We start from the raw sequence: 21,724 nt of genomic DNA on the forward strand, positions 1-21,724 counted from the left end.
TTGGTTCATAATATTTACCTAGAGTGAGTGAAAGATCAGGAAATGAGAGCCCACGTTTCCCCCTTATCCTCGATGCAGTAAACAAGACATAAAAGGTTCATTACCTTTCACAGAAATGACACAACTTTAATGGCCTTTTCAAAAGGGATGAATTGAGCCATATCCGCCTAAAATTGATAGGTAAAGAGGGACTCCCTCACCCCACACCTTTATTACGGGGCCATTATAGCACCAGTACTGCACTCCTCCTCTGGGGCTACTCATCAGCTGCCAGCTAGAGTGTCCGGCTCCCCTGGAGTGACCCATTCTGAGAGCGGCCCATTGCACCAGAGAGCTCCTCTCCTGAGCCAAGAATAAACGGCCCGGCACCTACCTGCCCGGGTCACCTCTCTTCGGCTTTACTTGGATCTGCTTGAAAGGCAATGGCTGCCTGTGCCACCACCTTCCTCTTAGAATTTGGGAACCAAATCCACAGTACCACTTCCAAAGCAGCAAGCGCCTGCTGCGTCTAAGTTGAAACACCGGCCAGCGCAGTAAGTTTTCTTCGATCTGTGTAAAAAAAATACCCTCAAAACAAAGGTTTGAATCCACGTAGCTATACACGCTGCCCCTGCTCCCCTAATAAATTAATCAATACTTGCCGCAGCACCCCATCTAAATTAATAAATACCGGCCACTGCATCGTTACTAAATAAACATCGGCCACTGCATCCATACTTAATAAATAAATAACAACCACTGCACCCGTGCTAAATTAATCAATACTGGCCGCAGCACCCCATCTAAATTAATAAATACCAGCCACTGCATCGTTACTAAAGAAATAAATACTGACCACTGTACCCACACTAAATAAATAAATATCGGCCACTGCATCTCCTAAACTAATAAATAACGCTGCTCTCCTACTAACTTAATAAATACAGGCCACTGCACCCCTATTAAATTAACAAATACCGGAAACGGCATCCCTACTAAATTAATAAATACGGGCAACTGCACTCCTACTGAATAAATAAATCCTTGCCACAACATCTCTACTAAATAAATAAATATAGGTCACAGCACCATACTAAATTAATAAATACAAGCCTATGCACCCCAACAAAATAAATAAATACCGGCAACGTCACCCCTGCTAAATTAATAAATACCGACCACGGCACCCCTACTAAAAAAATGATTGCAGGCCAGGACACCCCTACTAAATGAATAAATTCTATCTGCTGCACCCCTTCTAAATAAATAGAGACAGGCTACTTCACCCCTACCAAATAAATACCAGCCTATGCTCCCTACTAATTAAATAAATACCAGCCACAGCACCCCTACCGGCTACGCCACCCCATCTAAATAAATACGGGCAACTGTACCCTTACTAAATAAGTAAATACAGACCACTGCATCCCTACTAAATAAATAAGTACCAGCCTATGCTCCCCATCTAATTAAATAAATACCAGCCACAGCTCCCCTACCCGGCTACAGCACCCCATCTAAAAAAGTAAAAAGGGCTGCCGTACCCCTACTAAGGGCTCGATTCCGATCCTGTAAAAAGCGCTCCGAATCGTCGTACGTAGCATTTTTTTCCATACGAATCGCACCCGTAACCGTCCCCGTACGAACGACGTAGTAAGATCCACATCCGATGCAGCTATCCGTCCGAATCGTACCAGGGACCGTACGAATGAAATTCCGGTACGAATCGCCCTCGGAAGCCGCTGTACACGACGATCATACGTTTCGCGGCTGCTTTTTACGACCCGGCAAGTACGATCCGTGTTGTGTATGCTCCGTACGACCCTTTTTCTACGGTAGCTGGAAACTGTCGTACAGTCAGAGTTCGCCCCGAAACAGGTACGGAACGCCCCCCCGGGTACGGCGCGTACCCCCCATGAACGCAGGGGTACGCGCCGTACCCCTGCTATCATGTGGGTTACGTGCCGTACACCCAGCGTACATGGGGTACGGCACGTACCCCATGTACCTGGGTGTACGGCACGTACCCCCCATGTACGCTGGGTGTACGACACGTACCCCCATGATTGCAGGGGTACGGCGCGTACCCCTGCGATCATGGGGGGTACGCGCCGTACGGTGTGTAGGTGATCGTGCGCTTTTCCGTACGAATCGACGTGGACCGTACGAATCGCGTCCGGGTCGCCCGATCGGGATCGGAATCATCCGGTCGTACGGCGTCCGTACGAGTCGTACGGAAACGGCTCCGGATGCGAGTCGTACGGACGGTGATTTTTACGGATCGGAATCGAGCCCTAAATAGATATATACAGGCGTCTGTATCGCTACGAAAAAAATAAATATGGGCCACTGCACCACCACTAAATAAATAAATACCGGCAACGTCATCCCTGCTAAATTAATAAATACAAGCCTATGCAACCCTACGAAATAAATAAATACAGGCAACGGCACCCCTGCTAAATTAATAAATACCCACCACGGCACCCCTACTAAATACATTATTGCAGGCCAGGGCGCCCCTTCTAAATGAATAAATTCTATCTCCTGCACCCCTACTAAATAAATATATACAGGCCAAAGGACCCCAACTAAATGAATAAACAGGGGCTGCTTTACCCCTACTAAATACATAAAAACTGGCCTCTGCACCCCTACTAAATAAGTAAATATGGGCCACTCCTCCCCATGTAAATAAATAAATAAAGGCTACTGCACCCCATCTAAATTAATCAATCCAGGCCCATGCACCCCTACTAAATAGATAAATGTGGGCCACTGTACAGCTGCTAAATAAATACATTTGGGTGACTGCACATCTACTAAATGAATGAATACTGGATACTGCACTCCTACTAAATAAATAAATACCGTCCATAGAACCACTACTAAATAAATAAATACTGGCCACAGCAGCCTTACTAAATAAATATATACCAGCCACAGCAACCCTACTAAATAAATAAATAAGGGCCACTGCACCACTCCTAAATAAATCGATACGGATCACTGCACTGCTACTAAATAACTAAATACAGGCTGTGGCAGATCTACTAAATAAATACAGGATGTTGCACCACTACTAAATTAATAAAAACCAGCCACTGCACTACGACTGAGTAAATAAATACAGGCCACTGCACCCCTACTAACTTAATTATAAATACAGGCCACTCCCCTCCCGCTGACGGGGGGAGGCCAAGGACACCGTTGGGTCGGACTGACTGCTCAGGGATCCCAGCAAGAAGAGTGTCTGTTACTCACAGCTGCTCCTCCTGTCGTGCCGGGCGGAGCCTTGCCCAGTGGTCATCCCAACTGGAGTCCTAAACTACGAAACCCTTGAATCTGAGTGTTTGGTGTGAGGAGTCGGCACTGGAGCGCTGGTTCGCTTGTACTTCTGATATCAGGTGAGTTTGTTTTGGTTCTGTCTGGATATGGTACCATTGTGGATTGAGTTTGTCAGGGTCTGAGGACTGTTTAGGGGACCTAAAGTGTTTGCAAATACTTTACCAGGCAAAATAAATTTTTCTTTGCCATGCCTGGCTTTAGCAAAGTTTGGACTTTGTGTTGCCGTTGTTCTGTATATGCCCGGTTCAAAGAAGCTCAGCCGGCGCCTATTGAAGGCAGTCCTAATTTGGATATGCGTGTGAAGCATGGTCTGGGCCCTATTATGTTTAGTACATTATGGCACAAATATACGAGGGACAATGCCGAGTTGCAGTGACCTTTGATGGGTACCTTTGGTGAACAAAAGATTGGGTTTTTACAGGAACAGTTGTTTAAGAGACAAAGTAGACAGTAATGTTTGATTCTTTTCGCACTTGACAGAGGGAGGCTAAACAAAGGCGAGAAAATGGAGAAAGAGGCACAGAAAGGGAGAATGCAGACATTGACGCAGAAAGCTGTAGCATATGATAGAGAAAAACAGGAGACAGGAATTGAATGTGAGGATAGGAGATTTCGGTTGCACATTGACAAGTTCTATTTGGCCAAAGACGAAAATTATACTTTTGTAGAGTTGTTAGACACTCGACCCCCACCTCCTTATTCCCCTTATGAATAGCATTAATTAGTATTAGGAATGTCAGGTGAATCATCGGGAGTTAACATCCCTTGAAGCGTGCACAACATTGTGTTCCATGTCATTGAAACGGGGAATTTGCGAAGCCATAACGTGTCTTCCCTTATTAGTGAGACCGCCTCGGTCTTGACCCAGTTTATCATTGAGTGAAACCATGCTTTCATTTGCGGGGGTTCTTCTGTTTTCCACTGGCGCGTAATGAGCCATTCGGCCACAACCAGGCCCAGAACTAAAAACCGAGAAGAGGCATTGTGCATTTAACTTCTAGGGAATATCCCCATTATACACGCCTCCCATGTCCGCTGCAGTTCCCTATCTGTGCTGGCGGCCAGCGCACGGATCACCCCCTCCCAGTACAGTTGCAATTTGGGGCAGGACCAGAGCATTTGTAATAAATTTGCATTAATCAATTTACATTGTGGGCAGCATGCATCTACCTTATTAAAATATCCATTGATCTTGTCTGGGGATAGGTATGCCGTATGAACGACATAAAATTGAATTAGCCTGAAACGTGCATTTCTAGGCATCGGTCTGGGGCTCACCAAAACGATGGACCATTCTTTATCTGCTAGGTGTGCTTCCCATTTGTTTTGCAACGGTGTTAAGTCCACCGTGGTGTGTTCCAGAATCGACTCCGCAAACCACTTTACAAGATGACACCCGTGCCCATTATGTGCACATATTGCATTAGTAATTGTGTTGGGGGCTCTTGCGAAATGTTTCCCCAATATCGCCTCAGCGTGGCCATCAGGAGGCATGGATGCAGCGTGCCCTCTCCATACAGGTCTCCTAGTGTAGCTATGCCTGCCCCCCAGCCAGTCTGTAAGAACCGTTACCCGGACTTGCCCTCTCGCTATCGGCGTACCCAGTGAAGGCATGGCGGCCGCATATGGCGTGACGTGTCTAGTAAGGCACAATGCCCTCCAGAAACTTTTCTTGAGCAATCTGGACCAGAAGTGGAAGCGACTCATGTGACAGGGGTGGAATAGGAAGAATCCTGTCTAGGGAATACGGGTCTCTCGTTCTGCTCTCTCTTCCACCCATTTTCCCACCAGGAGTATGTGGGATGCCAGAAAATAGTGCTTCAAGTTGGGTAGAGCCAGCCCTCCCCGTGACCGGGGTAGAATGAGCTTCGCCAATGCTACCCTGCACCACGTGTTATTCCAAAGAAAGTCTCTTATGACCCCCCTCCAGGGAACGAAAGAAGGAAGTAGGCAGGTATAGCGGAAGATTAGTGAAATAATAGAGAAGGCGTGGCTGCATTATCATCTTTATCCATTCCACCCTGCCTATAACGGACAGAATGAGCGCTTTCCAATATACGTTTTTGGGATTTAAGCACTGTAACTGCTCTAGATATGGTGCCATCCATGCGATCTTGGTCGAAATGCATATACCCAGATATTGGAACGCCATTGGTTGCCAATGTACTACAGTCCCATCCATCTCCAGATGAGCATCATCCGATCCAGGGGTAAAGGGGAATAGAGAAGACTTACCCCAGTGCACACCTAACCCATACAGTGAAGCAAATAATATCAGTGTGCCTGGAATTACCATCGGAATTTCCTGAAGATCTTTGACATAAAGTAAGATATCGTCCGCGTATAGCGAGACTGCGAGCAGACCATCCCCAAGGTGTATCCCACAGTCTGATGCCGATTTCCGTAGCGCTATTGCCAGAGGTTCTGTTGCCAGGGAAAAAATCAGTGGGGAGATGGACCCTGTCTGGTTCCCCTTTCTATCAGTATGGATTCAGAAAACAAAGTCCCCACACGGACCCAACCTGTAGGGGCTCCATATAGTAGCCTAATTAGGCTCGGTATGTAAGGTCCAAGCCCAAAATGATTAAGTACTGCAAACATAAATGGCCACTCCACTGTATCGAACATCTTTTCCAGGTCTAACACAACACAACCAGCTGTAGGCCAATTCATTGCAGCACAGCGCATCACCCGAAACAGCCGGCAGATGTTAAGCGATGTGTTTCGGGCCGGCACAAATCCGTTTTGGTCCTGGTGGACCAAATGCAGGATAACGGGCGCCAGTCTGCTTCCTAGTATACCCGCCAGAATCATATAGTCCCCGTTCAGGAGCGCCAGAGGCTGGTATGCTCCCGCATATGTAGGATCTCTACCAGGCTTGGGAAGCGTAATCAAAGTGTCTTCTGCAATTGAAATCGGGAGGGAGAGGGCTTCTAGCTCTTCCCTATATACTTTAAGTAGATGCAGGCTTAAAGGGTCAGCGTACGACTTATAAAATACGTGAGGGGAACCCATCAGGTCCCAGTACCTTTCCAGACGGCAAGGCCCTCATTGTACCTCTAACCTCTTCTAGTGTAAGCGAGGCATCTAGCTCCAGCCACTTCTCCGGCATTAAGGCCAGAAAAGAAACGCTATCCAGGAATTTCTGTATCGCTATCTCGGGAACCCTCGGACGGATCTGTATAATCGTGTGAAATGTGTGGACAGTTCGCCATGTATTTCATGTTGTGTATGTTTGAACCTCCCATCCTGAGACTGAAGAGCGATGATGGGTCCGACTGACTGCTCCTGTTTGATCAACTAGGCCAAAAGAGGCCCTGACCGATCCGCTTTAGCATGCGCAGACGCTGACTGCGCCGCAAAATTGAGACAGCGGTGACGTTCTAGAAGTTCAGCATGCGTCTTACGTGCCTTTGACAGGGGGGCCATTTCTGCAGCATCTGCAATCACTCGAGATTCTAGTGCCAACAGCTCCCTTTCTGCAATGAGTAGATCTTATTCTACCTGCTTTTGCAGCCCACAACCCAGTCCCAGATACTTCCTTCGCAGTGTGACCTTCATGGCTGCCCATTCCACCAGGGATGATGAAGCAGTCCCAGAGTTGAGTGCAAAGTATTCCTCTATAGCCTCCCCGACTGCCTCCCGATAAATTGAGTCTTCAAGCATCGCCGGTTGTAGCCTCCAGGTAGGGACCCCGGGAATTCCACCCTCCCGGGGTAGTGTGACACAGTGTGGATTGTGATCAGAGTGTGTACGTCCCCAATACTCCGAGCCTCATATATAAGGAAGTAAGGATGGAGATCCCAAAACCTATTTAAGCAAACATGGAGATTATGGGGTACTGAGAAGGAATACAGCCTCACCCCGGGGTTACGATGCCCCCAGACATCAATTAGACCCCATCCATCCGCCCATCCATTCAGCACCATAGAGTTTGCCGTGGCAGCCGTACCCTGAAGTGGGGGGGGGGCCTATCTATCCCCGTGTTTAGTACGTTATTAAAGCCCTCACCCAATAACCACAGGACCTCACACCATTTGTTCATCACTAGGGACAGCTGGCTGAAGAACTGACCTTGATCCACATTTGGGGCATACACGTTTCCTAATAATATGTGTCGCCCGTCCAATCTGCCCTTCAAGAGCACATATCTGCCCTCTTTGTCGGTGAGGACCTCGTCCACCGCAAAAGGCGTCCCCGGACAAATCCAAATGAGGACCCCTATAGCAAATAGAGAAATATTCATAGCATATACCTTTTTATTTTTTTATTTTTTTTAAAACCTTTATTTATTAAGTTTTTCTCGGTGAACAGCACAAAGAAGACACAAACACATAGGTTACACAGGTACATATTGCAATCAGTCGACTAACATATAGGCACTATACACGGGCAGGAGGTCAGCCTGGGCAGAAAGCGGTCACATAGCATAACTTATTCAGTACAATGGAGCAACCACTGCACAGTAATACACAGTAATTGACATTCACATAGACATGTAGCATGGGTAATGGTATCAAGCAGCAAGGCATCAGTTAAACAGCAGTCCAGATTCATTTCAATAGAACAGGTTCCGTACAATATCAAGGCATGAAGAGTGTAGTGCGTATAAAACCCTGACTTGCCTCCTAGGCAGGTTACGATCTAGTATGGGCCAGGTCCTCCCCTTAACCTATTTTCTATAGTGTCTCGCACCGGTGTACACTAGTGTGCCTCCTGGAGTGTCAATGAAGAGGGTCACGTATATGTGATAGTTATAGCCTGTGCACTCAACTGTCGTCACCTGAGTCTGTGGGTGTTGCTGCATTTTGTAACAGATATACCTGCAGTGGTCCCCAAATACTATTCGGCCTGCTCTGTACTGGCGTCAGATCGGCATAATTATTATTCTGATCCTGACAATAAACCAAGTCGTCAATCCATTCCTTAAACTTAGGAGCTCTTCCCCTTCCCCAACGAGACGCAACTCGTCTCTTAGCCAGTAAAAGTGCGACATCCGTGGATTTCCGAACAGACTTAGGCACATTCCTAGTGTATCCCAATAGCATAATTAACGGATCTCTGTCAATCGCCCCGGACGTCATAACCCGTAGAGCAGCCTGCACCTGTGACCAATATTCGTAAATTCCTGGGCACTCCAATGCTAAGTGGAAGAATCCCGCCCCTTCTACATTGCAGCGCTCACATCTATCGGTATCTGCCAAGTGAAAGCGTAGCTTTCTCACAGGTGTATAATAGAAACGTTGTAAAAATTTTAAATGAATGATCTTTAGCCTACTGCTAGACGAAATATTAGCTGTGATAGCACAACAATAGTGCCATTGGTCGTCAGTGATATCCCGGTCTAAATCCACACTCCAGTGGCGTCGTGCCGAACTCTCAGGCCCTTGGCGCTGTAACCTAATGTTATTATATAGTCTGGAAACAAGATGGCGGCCATCCGACAGAAGCATGGCATGCAGTGATAAAACCACGTCCGGTTCCTCCGAAAAATTGGGCAACACTTCCCTCAAGCCCTGTCTAAGTCGGATGTAATAGAACACCTCCAGAGGAGTGGGTGTGACTGCCTGAAACAGCTGTTCCCTGGTACGGAACCGTCCGTTGACGAACAGGTCCCCCCACATGGCAATTTTCGTACGCTTACACATCAACTCAAAACCCGTTTCCTGCAAAAGCGAGATGCGAGGGTGATACGTAAGTTCTTAGCATATACCTTACCCCTCCATCTATGTTGTAGCCTGGCTGTTTCCACCACATTTAAGTGCATCTGCTGTAATAACGCTATACGCATGTTGTGCCTTTTAGGGTAGGAGTATACTGGGTATCTGCGGGATGGCGTTCGGAGACCCCTCACATTCCATGTGACTATCATGTGACCCATCCTGGAGCTGATTTAAGCAAGCAATGAATGATACCTCAAACCACACACCCTTAAGTAGCAGTCTGATATGCACTGCAACATCTCCTGTACCGCACCCCCCAAGTGACTCCTGCGATAAAAGGGAAAAGGGATAAACCAACAAGGTGAAGGAACAACATGACAAGAGCAACCCTCACAACCTTGAGGTGTTGCCCAAACTTGACATTGCAGAGAAGCAGAGGGGTGTGTAACCACGCAGAGCATACCGTAATGAATCCCCAGTATCATCTAATTAAACATCAACATAGAAGTCTAACATAGAGCAGCCCTCAGGAGCGCAGGGACACACCCGGTGTGCCACCCCATGTTCAGGCCGTGTCTTGACAAATGACAGTGTACAGATATCTTACTCAAGGCAATTCAAGTGACAGTACTTAAAGTGAGTGCCAGATACAGTCTCTTTCATTCAATACCTTCTGCCGTCAGAGGCGTGACATCTGGCATTCTCAACAAGGTCTTGTCCGATGACTCCGCCACTGACGAACCTCCATCCCCTGAGGAATGAAGGGAAGTGTCATCTTTGTCCTCTGGCTCCACCATTTCTGCCATCTGTTGCACGATGCAGACAACCGCCTGACGCGCCCGTCGAATCTGGTCCAGACCAGGTGTCGATGATAAACCAAGGAATCGCCTCCTAGGCCATCGCCATGGAGGTCCCCTTCCACCTGCTACCTCATTCCATGCAGCTGATGTGCCTGTTGGCCGTGGCCCGAATACGGACCCAACGTCCCAAGCCAGTTCCAAGCGTCCTGGGGTGTATCAAAGAATCTTGACTTCCTATCAAAGATCACACAAAGTCGTGCAGGAAAGAGCAATGAGTAAGAGATATTCAGTTGGCGGAGCTTTTGCTTAACTGGCAAGAAGGACCCCCCGTTGGCGCTTGACTTTTATCGTGTAGTCTGGAAAGAACAAAACCTTTGTTTTCTCAAACTTGACCTCATCCAGCTTTCTTGTCTCCTGCAGGATCACATTGCGATCCTTGAAATGCAGCAGTTTAAAGATGAGTGGTCGTGCTCTGTCGCCCGGGGCCAGCTTCCTACCCGGGACACGGTGTGCCCTTTCAATGGTAAAGAACGGGGAGAACTCAGTCAGTAGCAATATGGTCTTGAGCCATTGCTCCATGAAGGGGACCGCATCTTGTCCTTCCGCTCCTTCAGGCACCTCCTAGGGCTGCCTTCTGCATCCTCCATCGGCTCCTTAAAGGTATCTGAACCAGACCTCGTGTGATGTTGTTGCTTCTCTTGGAATCCTGTGGCCTGCTTCAGTTCTGCTACGTCTTGTTCCACAGCAGTAACCCGTTCTTTAATTTCCGATGATCGGCGTGCAACAGGGTGAGGTCTGAGGCTACTTTATCCAGCTTGGCTTCCATTGATTCACGAGATCGCTCAATTGCATTCAGGATAGCTTCCAAGCGGTCATCCAAGGCCTTCTGCCCCTCCACTAGTTGCGGTTGATCCGCTTTATTCATGCCTGCGGCCTGCGACGAAGCCCTAGTTCCAGCACCTCTGGTTCGCCCCATCTATCCACCAGGCCTCACCTAACTTGCCACCAGGGTCTCGGATCGGCAATCAGGGCATGTCAGTGCGCTATTTTGGGGCACGTGGGAAATCCCTTGTGTGCAATGCGCGGGGGTACAGACTTGAGTAGTCCAAGTTGCCGTCCGAGTGCAGGCCCTTAGAGGTACGAATAGCGGCGCAGACTCCCCGCCCTCCTGGCTGGCCACGTGCGCAGGTCCAAAACCCCAATACTCATCTGGTATTGACAAGTATTACAGGTAAGTGCCCTCAGGTCACTGTATCGCAAGTCAATCTTCCAGTGCCGCTACCCAGAGTACCTCTTCCAGCTATGGGACAAACTCTGATATCCACTGGAGTCAAGATGGCTGATAGCCAGAAACCGGTCCTAGGATGCTTGATTCCGGTCCAGGAAAGACATGGCTTGGCAGTTCGGGCTGGACTGTTCCCATGAGGCACAGGGTCAAGGCTGATTTGCATATGGCCATGTCTGAACTGGGGTGGTGTGGAGTGCAAAAAAACGATGAATTTAGGCCCAGATCTCTGTACTGGGGTGAATGTATGAAATTGTTCTGCATTCTGTCCATCAACTGTTGTTTTGCATTTGTCACCCCGAGTGGGATGGGTATGCTCAGACGTGAGTCCCATGCTCTCCACACCACTGGAGTCAAGCTATCCCGGCTGAAGACGGCTGATAGCCAGAAACCGGTCCTAGGATGCTTGATTCCGGTCCAGGAAAGACATGGCTTGACAGTTCGGGCTGGACTGTTCCCATGAGGCACAGGGTCAAGGCTGATTCGCATATGGCCATGTCTGAACTGGGGTGCTGTGGAACGCAAAACAACTATGGATTTAGGCCCAGATCTCTGTACTGGGGTTAATGTATGACATTGTTCTGCATTCTGTCCATCAACTGTTGTTTTGCACAAACTCTGATATCCCCATGGGTCGAAGGCTTCCTCGTGGCTCCCAGGGCCTACCAGCTCCCGGCACCTTCACCCTCTGCCTGCCCTCTCCCGTAAGGCATGTTCGGTCGTCCGTCTCTCGTCTCCTTTCTGATCACCAGTTCCAGCCAGTACCACTCCTCTTGCCTGCTAAAAGGAGTGAGGCTCCAGCACAAGCTCACATAAAGGCACCGGGGAACCACGCAGCTCACCCAGCTCGTCACGTAGCCCTCTCCTGCCCGGGTGAAGCAGGGCAGTATGTGGCTGTTCCCTCCGCAGGGACTGCACCTGACGGCCCCTGTCCTTGCTCCCGTCCAGCGTCGCCGTACACAGCCCTGCCCATCTTTTGGTCAGGTGCTCGGGAAACCATGTGCCCCCACCGCAGAGCTCCGCTCCGCAGTTCAGCCCACCAATTTGACTCCTCAGCTGGCCGCACCCAGGCTTTGTCCTTTCCTCCCTGGCTTGTCATAGGCTGCCAGAGTACTCGCTCACAGGATCCCTTCTCCATCCATCTGTCGTCTCCTCACCGCCACCGCCACTTCCTATGTCTTTGGACCAGGCTTGTCAAATGCGTCTCCTTCGCCTGGGGCGCTTCCTGGATGCACTCAGTCAGCGCACCCCGTCTCCTCAACTATCCCAAGAACGTGTGCTACGGCTCCCAGCTTGCTCCCCACCACTTCACAGGCATGAAGCGTCGGCAAGAGTTCTGCCCAGTGAACCTCTTCCGACCGGGACCACGTTGCAGGCGTCTCGCCTGCTCGATTTAGTCCGCGGCCCTTTGGCCTCTCTCAGTTGTTCCGCTCCGACGGCCATGCCTGCGCTTTTACAGCACACTGGACCTTCAGGCTCAGCACTGCGTCTAAGAAACTGCATTGATGCCTGATAAATGTACCAGATTAAGGGGATGAATGGCACAGTAAAGGTAAAACACGTCCGCCATGCTGCCCCCTTCGGCCACCTCAGTTTACAGAAGTGAAAGGAGTGTTTGGTTTTGGTTATCTGTCTATGTCATAGAAAGCCATTGGGAATCGGTTATCCTCGTTATGATAACAATAAATAGTCCAACGATTTTTTTATGGAAAAACAGAATGTCACGTTGGTAGGTTGCATTATAAGGAACTGATAGTCCCCCGAGAAGCCGGTTATTATCCTGCTTGTTGCTCCATTGTGAATAGTACTGACACTTGCCTGTTTAGAAATTGCTCAGGAATAGTGTTGTACAAAAATACGAACCCCTTGGTGAACGACAACGATCCTATTACTTTCGGAATGAACTCCAGGTATGCAGCAGTGGATTATGAGGGACCGATTTATGCACACCCAGGGTTTTTATTTTTGTCTAAAGGGGCGTATTCCAATGTCCATAATGGTACAGATGATGTAGCACTTGGAGTGGTATTACCTTTTGGTATGCCCTGTAAGTATACCAAGCCTAATATATGATTGGTTAAAAGGACCCTGACTAAAGAATTCTGTGAGGGAGTGACCGATGTAGAGGTCAATAATTATAGTAATGGGATCACTTTTGGATACATCCTTTCTTCTATTTTCACATTGGGTGGTACTTCCATGGCCAGGGGCGCATGTTGTATGTTAAGGAGTACATAAAATAAAAGATGGATTCTTTTGGAAGGGTTGTCATAGAGATGCAACTCTCCGGCACTGCATGTGCTAAGCCCTGGAATGAAGAATCTTGGACCAGGTGGTAATGTGAGGGGAAGTTATTAGTGTGAGGCAGGAAGGTCCACAAACAGGCACCAGATCACAGTGTGTTTAGGGTTCACGCCAATCCGTGGTAAGGTCCCCAGATTCCTATGTTCCTGTCTCAAGCTGCTTAAACAAGAGTCAAAATATCTGACCTCATCTTCCTACTGTTTTTTTTGGTTATGCAAAAAGACTAGAGGCCCGATTGCGAGTTGGTGGTGTGAGAGCGGGCCGCCATGCCACCGCCCGTTCCCACACCCATGGGCTTCTGTGTAGTCTGGCGGGTGGTCCTTTGGCGATCCCACGGCGGTGCGTTTCAAAAAGGCCCTGCAATGGGAACGCCAAAGCCCATTCCTGCATGTCATGGACTGTGAAGTCTAAACCGTGCAGAAAACGGGTACATGCAGACAGGAAGGCACACCATGGGCCCCCTGCATGCATCCCATGGGCCTGAGGAAATAGGGGCCTTGTAGGGCCCTCTTTGTTTCCTCACCGCCTCCTTTTCCGATACAGGCTCACCAACATAGTTAGTGTCGCAGTGTGGAAACTCGTAATATGCTTGGTGGTTCATATTGCGGCCTCAAGATTGCTGTGCCACCACCAGTGATGACAGATCCCTGGAGGCTGCGGCGGTCCCATGGTGGTCCGGCTGCCATAGTTGTTATAATGCGGTCCAGACCGCCAGTGCGTACAGCCACTGCTATTCCACTCCAGGTTTGGCGCTCCACAGGCCGCCAAACTTGGAATCAGGCCCTTCGGGCCTTACTACAACTGGCAGCGGTCTGTGGACCGCCAGAGTGGTGGTCCACCTGCCCTATTGTGACTTGGCCGTTTGGACAGCCACAGGACTGCTGCAAATGCTGGGGATTCGTGATCCCGTGGTGTTAGGCAGCGGTCAGAGGCAGCAGTATGCTGGCAGTCACTGTGGATCCGTGATCCCGCGGCGGTTGCACAGAGGTCAGAGGCAGCAATATGCTGGCAGTCACTGTGGATCCGTGATCCCGCGGCGGTTACACAGAGGTCAGAGGCAGCAATATGCTGGCAGTCACTGTGGATCCGTGATCCCACGGCGGTTGCGCAGAGGTCAGAGGCAGCAATATGCTGGCAGTCACTGTGGATCCATGATCCCGCAGCGGTTGCGCAGCGGTCAGAGGCAGCAATATGCTGTCAGTCACTGTGGATCCGTGATCCCGCGGCGGTTGCGCAGAGGTCAGAGGCAGCAATATGCTGGCAGTCACTGTGGATCCGTGATCCCGCGGCGGTTGCACAGAGGTCAGAGGCAGCAATATGCTGGCAGTCACTGTGGATCCGTGATCCCGCGGCGGTTACACAGAGGTCAGAGGCAGCAATATGCTGGCAGTCACTGTGGATCCGTGATCCCACGGCGGTTGCGCAGAGGTCAGAGGCAGCAATATGCTGGCAGTCACTGTGGATCCATGATCCCGCAGCGGTTGCGCAGCGGTCAGAGGCAGCAATATGCTGTCAGTCACTGTGGATCCATGATCCCGCAGCGGTTGCGCAGCGGTCAGAGGCAGCAATATGCTGTCAGTCACTGTGGATCCATGATCCCGCGGCGGTTACACAGAGGTCAGAGGCAGCAATATGCTGGCAGTCACTGTGGATCCGTGATCCCGCGGCGGTTGCACAGAGGTCAGAGGCAGCAATATGCTGGCAGTCACTGTGGATCCGTGATCCCGCGGCGGTTACACAGAGGTCAGAGGCAGCAATATGCTGGCAGTCACTGTGGATCCGTGATCCCACGGCGGTTGCGCAGAGGTCAGAGGCAGCAATATGCTGTCAGTCACTGTGGATCCATGATCCCGCGGCGGTTGCGCAGCAGTCAGAGGCAGCAAGATGCTGGCAGTCACTGTGGATTCGTGATCCTGCGGCGGTTGCGCAGCGGTCAGAGGCAGCAAGATGCTGTCAGTCACCGTGGGTCCGTGATCTCGCGGCGGTTGCGCAGCGGTCAGAGGCAGCAAGATGCTGGCAGTCACTGTGGATTCGTGATCCTGCGGCGGTTGCGCAGCAGTCAGAGGCAGCAAGATGCTGGCAGTCACTGTGGATCCATGATCCCGCGGCGGTTGCGCAGCAGTCAGAGGCAGCAAGATGCTGGCAGTCACTGTGGATTCGTGATCCTGCGGCGGTTGCGCAGCAGTCAGAGGCAGCAAGATGCTGGCAGTCACTGTGGATCCATGATCCCGCGGCGGTTGCGCAGCGGTCAGAGGCAGCAAGATGCTGTCAGTCACCGTGGGTCCGTGATCTCGCGGCGGTTGCGCAGCGGTCAGAGGCAGCAAGATGCTGTCAGTCACCGTGGGTCCGTGATCTCGCGGCGGTTGCACAGCGGTCAGAGGCAGCAAGATGCTGGCAATGCCACCAAGCATATTACGAGTTGCCTCACCCCTATCATTTCCATGGAAAGGATGGCGGTGAGGCTACTCGAGGAGCCCTTGCAGGGCCCCTGTATTTTTGCATCCCCTGTTCCTGCACGGAAAGAAATGCACAACATTGTGCATTTCATGCAGCAACGGGCTGCGGCGGTCTCACGGATGTGCATGTCTAAGGCACACCTATGTGCCTTAGATACACACCACCATGGGCCCGCTGCAGCAGGACCCCCTGCAAAGGGTTAACTCGTAATCCGACGGGAGGTCTGGCTACGGGTTTGGCAGTCTTGCAGTGGGGTGCTGGCATAGCTGCCCGCTGCAAGACTGCCAAACTCTTTTATGTTTAACTTTGAAGAGAAGTTTATTGAAAACAGAAAGGAGATACATTCATTGAAATACATATGGATACAACATTGGAAGATGGAGAAGAGCAATAAAAATCAATTTAGAAATAAGGGAGAAGAAAGTAAAAGGTGAACTTAAATATATATGACATAACAATATATAAATGTCTGACTGTAAGCATTATAAAAAAAAAGAAAATATGGTTCAAAATAGTAAAAGTTAAGTAAGAAAACCAATACAAGTAAAAATGTTATTAGGGCAGTTGAGGTGCTTCTTGAATTGCAGGTGAAACTGTAGAAAATCTTTTGGTGAATCATCTAAAACCTGAGTAATTGGTGTCCAGAGAGAAGACCGCCAAACTCTTAGTCAGGCCCTAAGCATGGCGTGGAGCAGCCCTGTCTCTTCTCTGCCAGATGTGATACATATTTGTAGTTGTGTGAGCAGAACCTACTGTTCACACACTGAAGGCAGCTACTGCTGTCCTGATGGCATTAGTGACATTCTGACAGGAGTCAGCGATACTGGTGAACACCTCGCTTCTGTGTGGTTGCAGGTCTCTGAAAGCAGATGGGGTGTGCCAGTCTGTGCTTTACGGTCTGCCCGCCATCATCAGACCCACATGCTGCTGGAAACTGGACTGGGATGATCTGGAGGCGAATCAGCAACACTTCCAGGCGCTGTGTCACTGCCTGCTGGTGAGTCGGAGGGTTTCATGAGTGTGAGTGGTGGTGAGTTCACGATAGACCGAAGATTAAACCCAGAATCGTGACCTTGTGGTGAGTGTGGGTAGTGTTCAGATATTGAGAGGTTGAGGATTATTGACAGGTTTATGGGGTGGGAGTTTGCGGTGTCTTCAGTGATAGGAATATTCAGAGACTCACCTGGTGTAACAGCCTTTACCATTAAGAATTTGTGATCAGTCGTGAAGTTGTTCTTTGTGATGGGTTCAGGGAGTGAGGCTTGTGCTGAGAAGCTCTGCTGCCCTTTGGCTTGGTTTGCGCTGTAGACATTCAGTGTACATACAAACATACATGCATACAGACACACATACACACACACAGATACATGCATTCACACCAATAGACATACATACATGCTCACACACATACATGTATATGTACATGGAGCTCACGCAGTACTATATTCAGAAGTTGGGGGTGAGGAAGACCTCTGAAACAATTCACTTGAATAAAAACTGATAGCTTGAAAGCAGATCTTAAAAGAAAGTGTTGAGAGCTGAGATGAGGTTTTCATTTGTGATAAATTCAGAGGTGAAGGACCAGATTTACTATGATGTTGCATCACTTATGTGGTGCAGCCCCAACGTAAATCCTTTTTGGCATTTCTTAAGCCACAGAAACCCACTTCGTGTGGTTTTGCAGGGCTTAGTAAATACAAAGTAACGTAACACATAGCACTGCCTTGCGTTACGTGGCATTGGGAAGATGTTACAAGGGTCGTGGACCTTGGTCGGCGGACTCGATAATTCTCGCTTCGGTGCTTACTCTAATCAGGGGTTCCGCTCGGCAACTCTGGGCATTAGCTTGCCTAATCTCCACACCAGCCCCACCAATTCCGGGGATGCCTGGCTCCACCTTGAGGACTCCCAGCAAGGGTCCATCCCACAGGAAAAGCCAGGACGGGTTCCCCAGAGTTATACAGCGCCGGGAGACCTATGGACGGGTAGCAGTGCGCTTTACAAGCTCAAAAACATTTACAACATTTACAACAAGGGTGCAGAGTGGGCGTTCCCCGGCTGCCGCCAATGGATTTTGACGCCAACCAAGACTTACAAAGACTTGTAAACCTGAGTTTGCCTACCCCGCAGAGCAGAGGTGTAACGAGGGGGAGTATCTTCTTTTCTCTTTATTACCTCCTCTTCCTCATTCTGCAGCACACATAAAAAGAGGGTTATTCCTAGAAGGATTGGACCATGGCACAAGGTTGCCTGCCTTGGCGCTAGGCTGCACACAGTGCGCCAGTGCAAGGAGAGGGGAGAAAGGCTCCATATCTTTATAAGTACGGAGCACGTCTGCCCTCTCCCTTTCATGCACCGGAGTGTGTGAAATAATGGCAAATGTGCCCCAAAGAGTTTAGGATGATGTCAGGTGTTGTGAGCTCGTACCTGTTTTCGGATGTGGAACTTAAAATCAGTTTTAAGAATTCTGTATATCTACTAAGTTCAGTGATTGAGAGTGCACCATACACTTCGGTTAAACATTTGCCATTTGTTATTCGTGTGGAGAGTTCATTTTAGGTGTTAGGAATGTCTAATGTAGAACTCATGTGGTCTGTGCGTTGGATGCTAGCTCTGTGCATTGGATGCTAGCTCTAGCTCTGTGCCCTGGATGCGAGCTCTAGCTCTGTGCATTGGATTCAAGCTCTAGCTCTGTGCCTTGGCTGCTGGCTCTAGCACTGTACATTGGATGCTAGCTCTAGCTCTGTGCATTGGATGCTAGCTCTAACTCTGCGCATTGGATGCTAGCTCTAGCTCTGTGCATTTGATGCTAGCTCTAGCACTGTACATTGGATGCTAGCTCTAGCTCTGTGCCCTGGATGCTAGCTCTAGCTCTGTGCATTGGATGCTAGCTCTAGCTCTGTGCATTGGATGCTAGCTCTAGCTCTGTGCATTTGATGCTAGCTCTAGCACTGTACATTGGATGCTAGTTCTAGCTCTGTGCCCTGGATGCGAGCTCTAGCTCTGTGCACTGGATGCTAGCTCTAGCTCTGTGCATTTGATGCTAGCTCTAGCACTGTACATTGGATGCTAGCTCTAGCTCTGTGCATTGGATGCTAGCTCTAACTCTGTGCATTGGATGCTAGCTCTAGCTCTGTGCATTGGATGCTAGCTCTAACTCTGTGCATTGGATGCTAGCTCTAACTCTGTACATTGGATGCTAGCTCTAGCTCTGTGCATTGGATGCTAGCTCTAACTCCGTGCATTGGATGCTAGCTCTAGCTCTGCGCATTGGATGCTAGCTCTAACTCTGTGCATTGGATGCTAGCTCTAACTCTGTGCCTTGGATGCTAGCTCTAACTCTGTACATTGGATGCTAGCTCTAGCTCTGTGCATTGGATGCTAGCTCTAGCACTGTACATTGGATGCTAGCTCTAACTCTGTACATTGGATGCTAGCTCTAGCTCTGTGCATTGGATGCTAGCTCTAACTCTGTGCATTGGATGCTAGCTCTAGCTCTGTGCATTGGATGCTAGCTCTGGCACTGTACATTGGATGCTAGCTCTAACTCTGTGCATTGGATGCTAGCTCTAGCTCTGTGCATTGGATGCTAGCTCTGGCACTGTACATTGGATGCTAGCTCTGGCACTGTACATTGGATGCTAGCTCTAACTCTGTGCATTGGATGCTAGCTCTAACTCTGTGCATTGTATGCTAGCTCTGGCACTGTACACTGGATGCTAGCTCTGGCACTGTACATTGGATGCTAGCTCTAACTGTGCATTGGATGCTAGCTCTGGCACTGTACATTGGATGCTAGCTCTAACTCTGTGCACTGGATGCTAGCTCTAGCTCTACACTGGATGCTAGCTCTGGCACTGTACATTGGATGCTAGCTCTAACTGCATTGGATGCTAGCTCTGGCACTGTACATTGGATGCTAGCTCTAACTCTGCACATTGGATGCTAGCTCTGGCACTGTACATTGGATGCTAGCTCTAACTCTGCGCATTGGATGCTAGCTCTAACTCTGCACATTGGATGCTAGCTCTGGCACTGTACATTGGATGCTAGCTCTAACTCTGCGCATTGGATGCTAGCTCTGGCACTACATTGGATGCTGGCTCTAACTGTGCATTGGATGCTAGCTCTGGCACTGTACATTGGATGCTAGCTCTAACTCTGCGCATTGGATGCTAGCTCACATGCTTTAAATGCTAGCTCTGTGCTTTAAATGCTAGCCCTGTGCTTTGGATGCTAGCTCTAGCTTTGTGCACTGGATGCTAGCTCTAGCTCTGTGCATTGGATGCTAGCTCTAGCTCAGTGCTTTGCATGCTAGCTCTAGCTCTGTGCATTGGATGCAAGCTCTAGCTTTGTACACTGGATGCTAGCTCTAGCTCTGATCCGTGCTGCTAGCTCTAGCCCTGTGCTTTGGATGCTAGCTCTATATATGCATTGGATGCTAGCTCTAGCTTTGTGTACTGGATGCTAGCTCTATCTATGCATTGGGTGCTACCTCTAGCTCTGTGCATTGGATGCTCGCTCTAGCTCTGTGCATTGGATGCTAGCTCTAGCTCTCTGTTGGATGCTAGCTCTAGCTCAGTGCTTTGGATGCTAGCTCTAGCTCTGTGCATTGGATGCTAGCTCTAGCTCTCTGTTGGATGCTAGCTCTTGCTCTGTGCATTGGATGTTAGCTCTAGCTCTGTGCATTGGATGCTAGCTCTGGCACTCTACATTGGATGCTAGCTCTAACTCTGTGCATTGGATGCTAGCTCTGGCACTGTACATTGGATGCTAGCTCTAACTCTGCGCATTGGATGCTAGCTCTGGCACTGTACATTGGATGCTAGCTCTAACTCTGCGCATTGGATGCTAGCTCTGGCACTGTACATTGGATGCTAGCTCTAGCTCAGTGCTTTGGATGCTAGCTCTAGCTCTGTGCATTGGATGCAAGCTCTAGCTTTGTACACTGGATGCTAGCTCTAGCTCTGTGCACTGGATGCTAGCTCTAGCTCTGATCCGTGCTGCTAGCTCTAGCTCTGTGCATTGGATGCTAGCCCTGTGCTTTGGATGCTAGCTCTATCTATGCATTGGATGCTAGCTCTAGCTTTGTACACTAGATGCTAGCTCTATCTATGCATTGGATGCTAGCTCTAGCTTTGCACAAGGGATGCTAGCTCAAGCTCTGTGCATTGGATGCTAGCTCTAGCTCCGTGATTTGGATGCTAGCTCTAGCTCTGTGCATTGGATGCTACCTCTGGCTCTGTGCATTGAATGCTAGCTCTAGCTTTGTACACTGGATGCTCGCTCTAGCTCTGTGCATTGGATGCTAGCTCTAGCTCTCTGTTGGATGCTAGCTCTAGCTCAGTGCTTTGGATGCTGGTTCTAGCTATGTGCATTGGATGCTAGCTCTAGCTCAGTGCTTAGGATGCTAGCTCTTGCTCTGTGCATTGGATGCTAGCTCTAGCTCTGTGCATTGGATGCTAGCTCTAGCTCTGCATTGGATGCTAGCTCTGTGCATTGAATGCTAGCTCTAGCTCTGCAATGGATGCTAGCTCTAGCTCTGTGCATTGGATGCTAGCTCTAGCTCTGCATTGGATGCTAGCTCTAGCTCTGGGCATTGGGTGCTAGCTCTAGCTCTGCATTGGATGCTAGCTCTGTGCATTGGATGCTAGCTCTAGCTCTGTGCATTGTATGTTAGCTCTAGCTCTGCATTGGATGCTAGCTCTAGCTCTGTGCATTGGATGCTAGCTCTAGCTCTCTGTTGGATGCTAGCTCTAGCTCAGTGCTTTGGATGCTAGCTCTAGCTATGTGCATTGGATGCTAGCTCTAGGAAGAGGTGTGGCGCCGTGGCCAGGGCGACTGACTCCGGAATCTGGGGATCACGGTTCGATCCCCGGCACCGGCGG

The 21,724-nt window shown here is 49.5% G+C and overlaps 1 protein-coding gene across 4 annotated transcripts in view; it reads left to right on the forward strand.

Moving 5' to 3' along the window:
* M1AP (meiosis 1 associated protein) overlaps positions 1-21,724 on the forward strand; it is a 198,227-nt gene that overhangs the window by 117,874 nt on the left and 58,629 nt on the right. For all 4 annotated transcript variants that reach the window (XM_078678833.1, XM_078678829.1, XM_078678830.1 and 1 more), the window contains exon 7: positions 16,692-16,833. In XM_078678833.1, the coding sequence (XP_078534959.1) occupies positions 16,692-16,833 (142 nt within the window). The remainder of the gene's footprint in view (positions 1-16,691; positions 16,834-21,724) is intronic.

Source organism: Lissotriton helveticus, chromosome 2_2 (assembly GCF_964261635.1).
Source record: "Lissotriton helveticus chromosome 2_2, aLisHel1.1, whole genome shotgun sequence".
NCBI classification, from domain to species: Eukaryota; Metazoa; Chordata; class Amphibia; order Caudata; family Salamandridae; genus Lissotriton; species Lissotriton helveticus.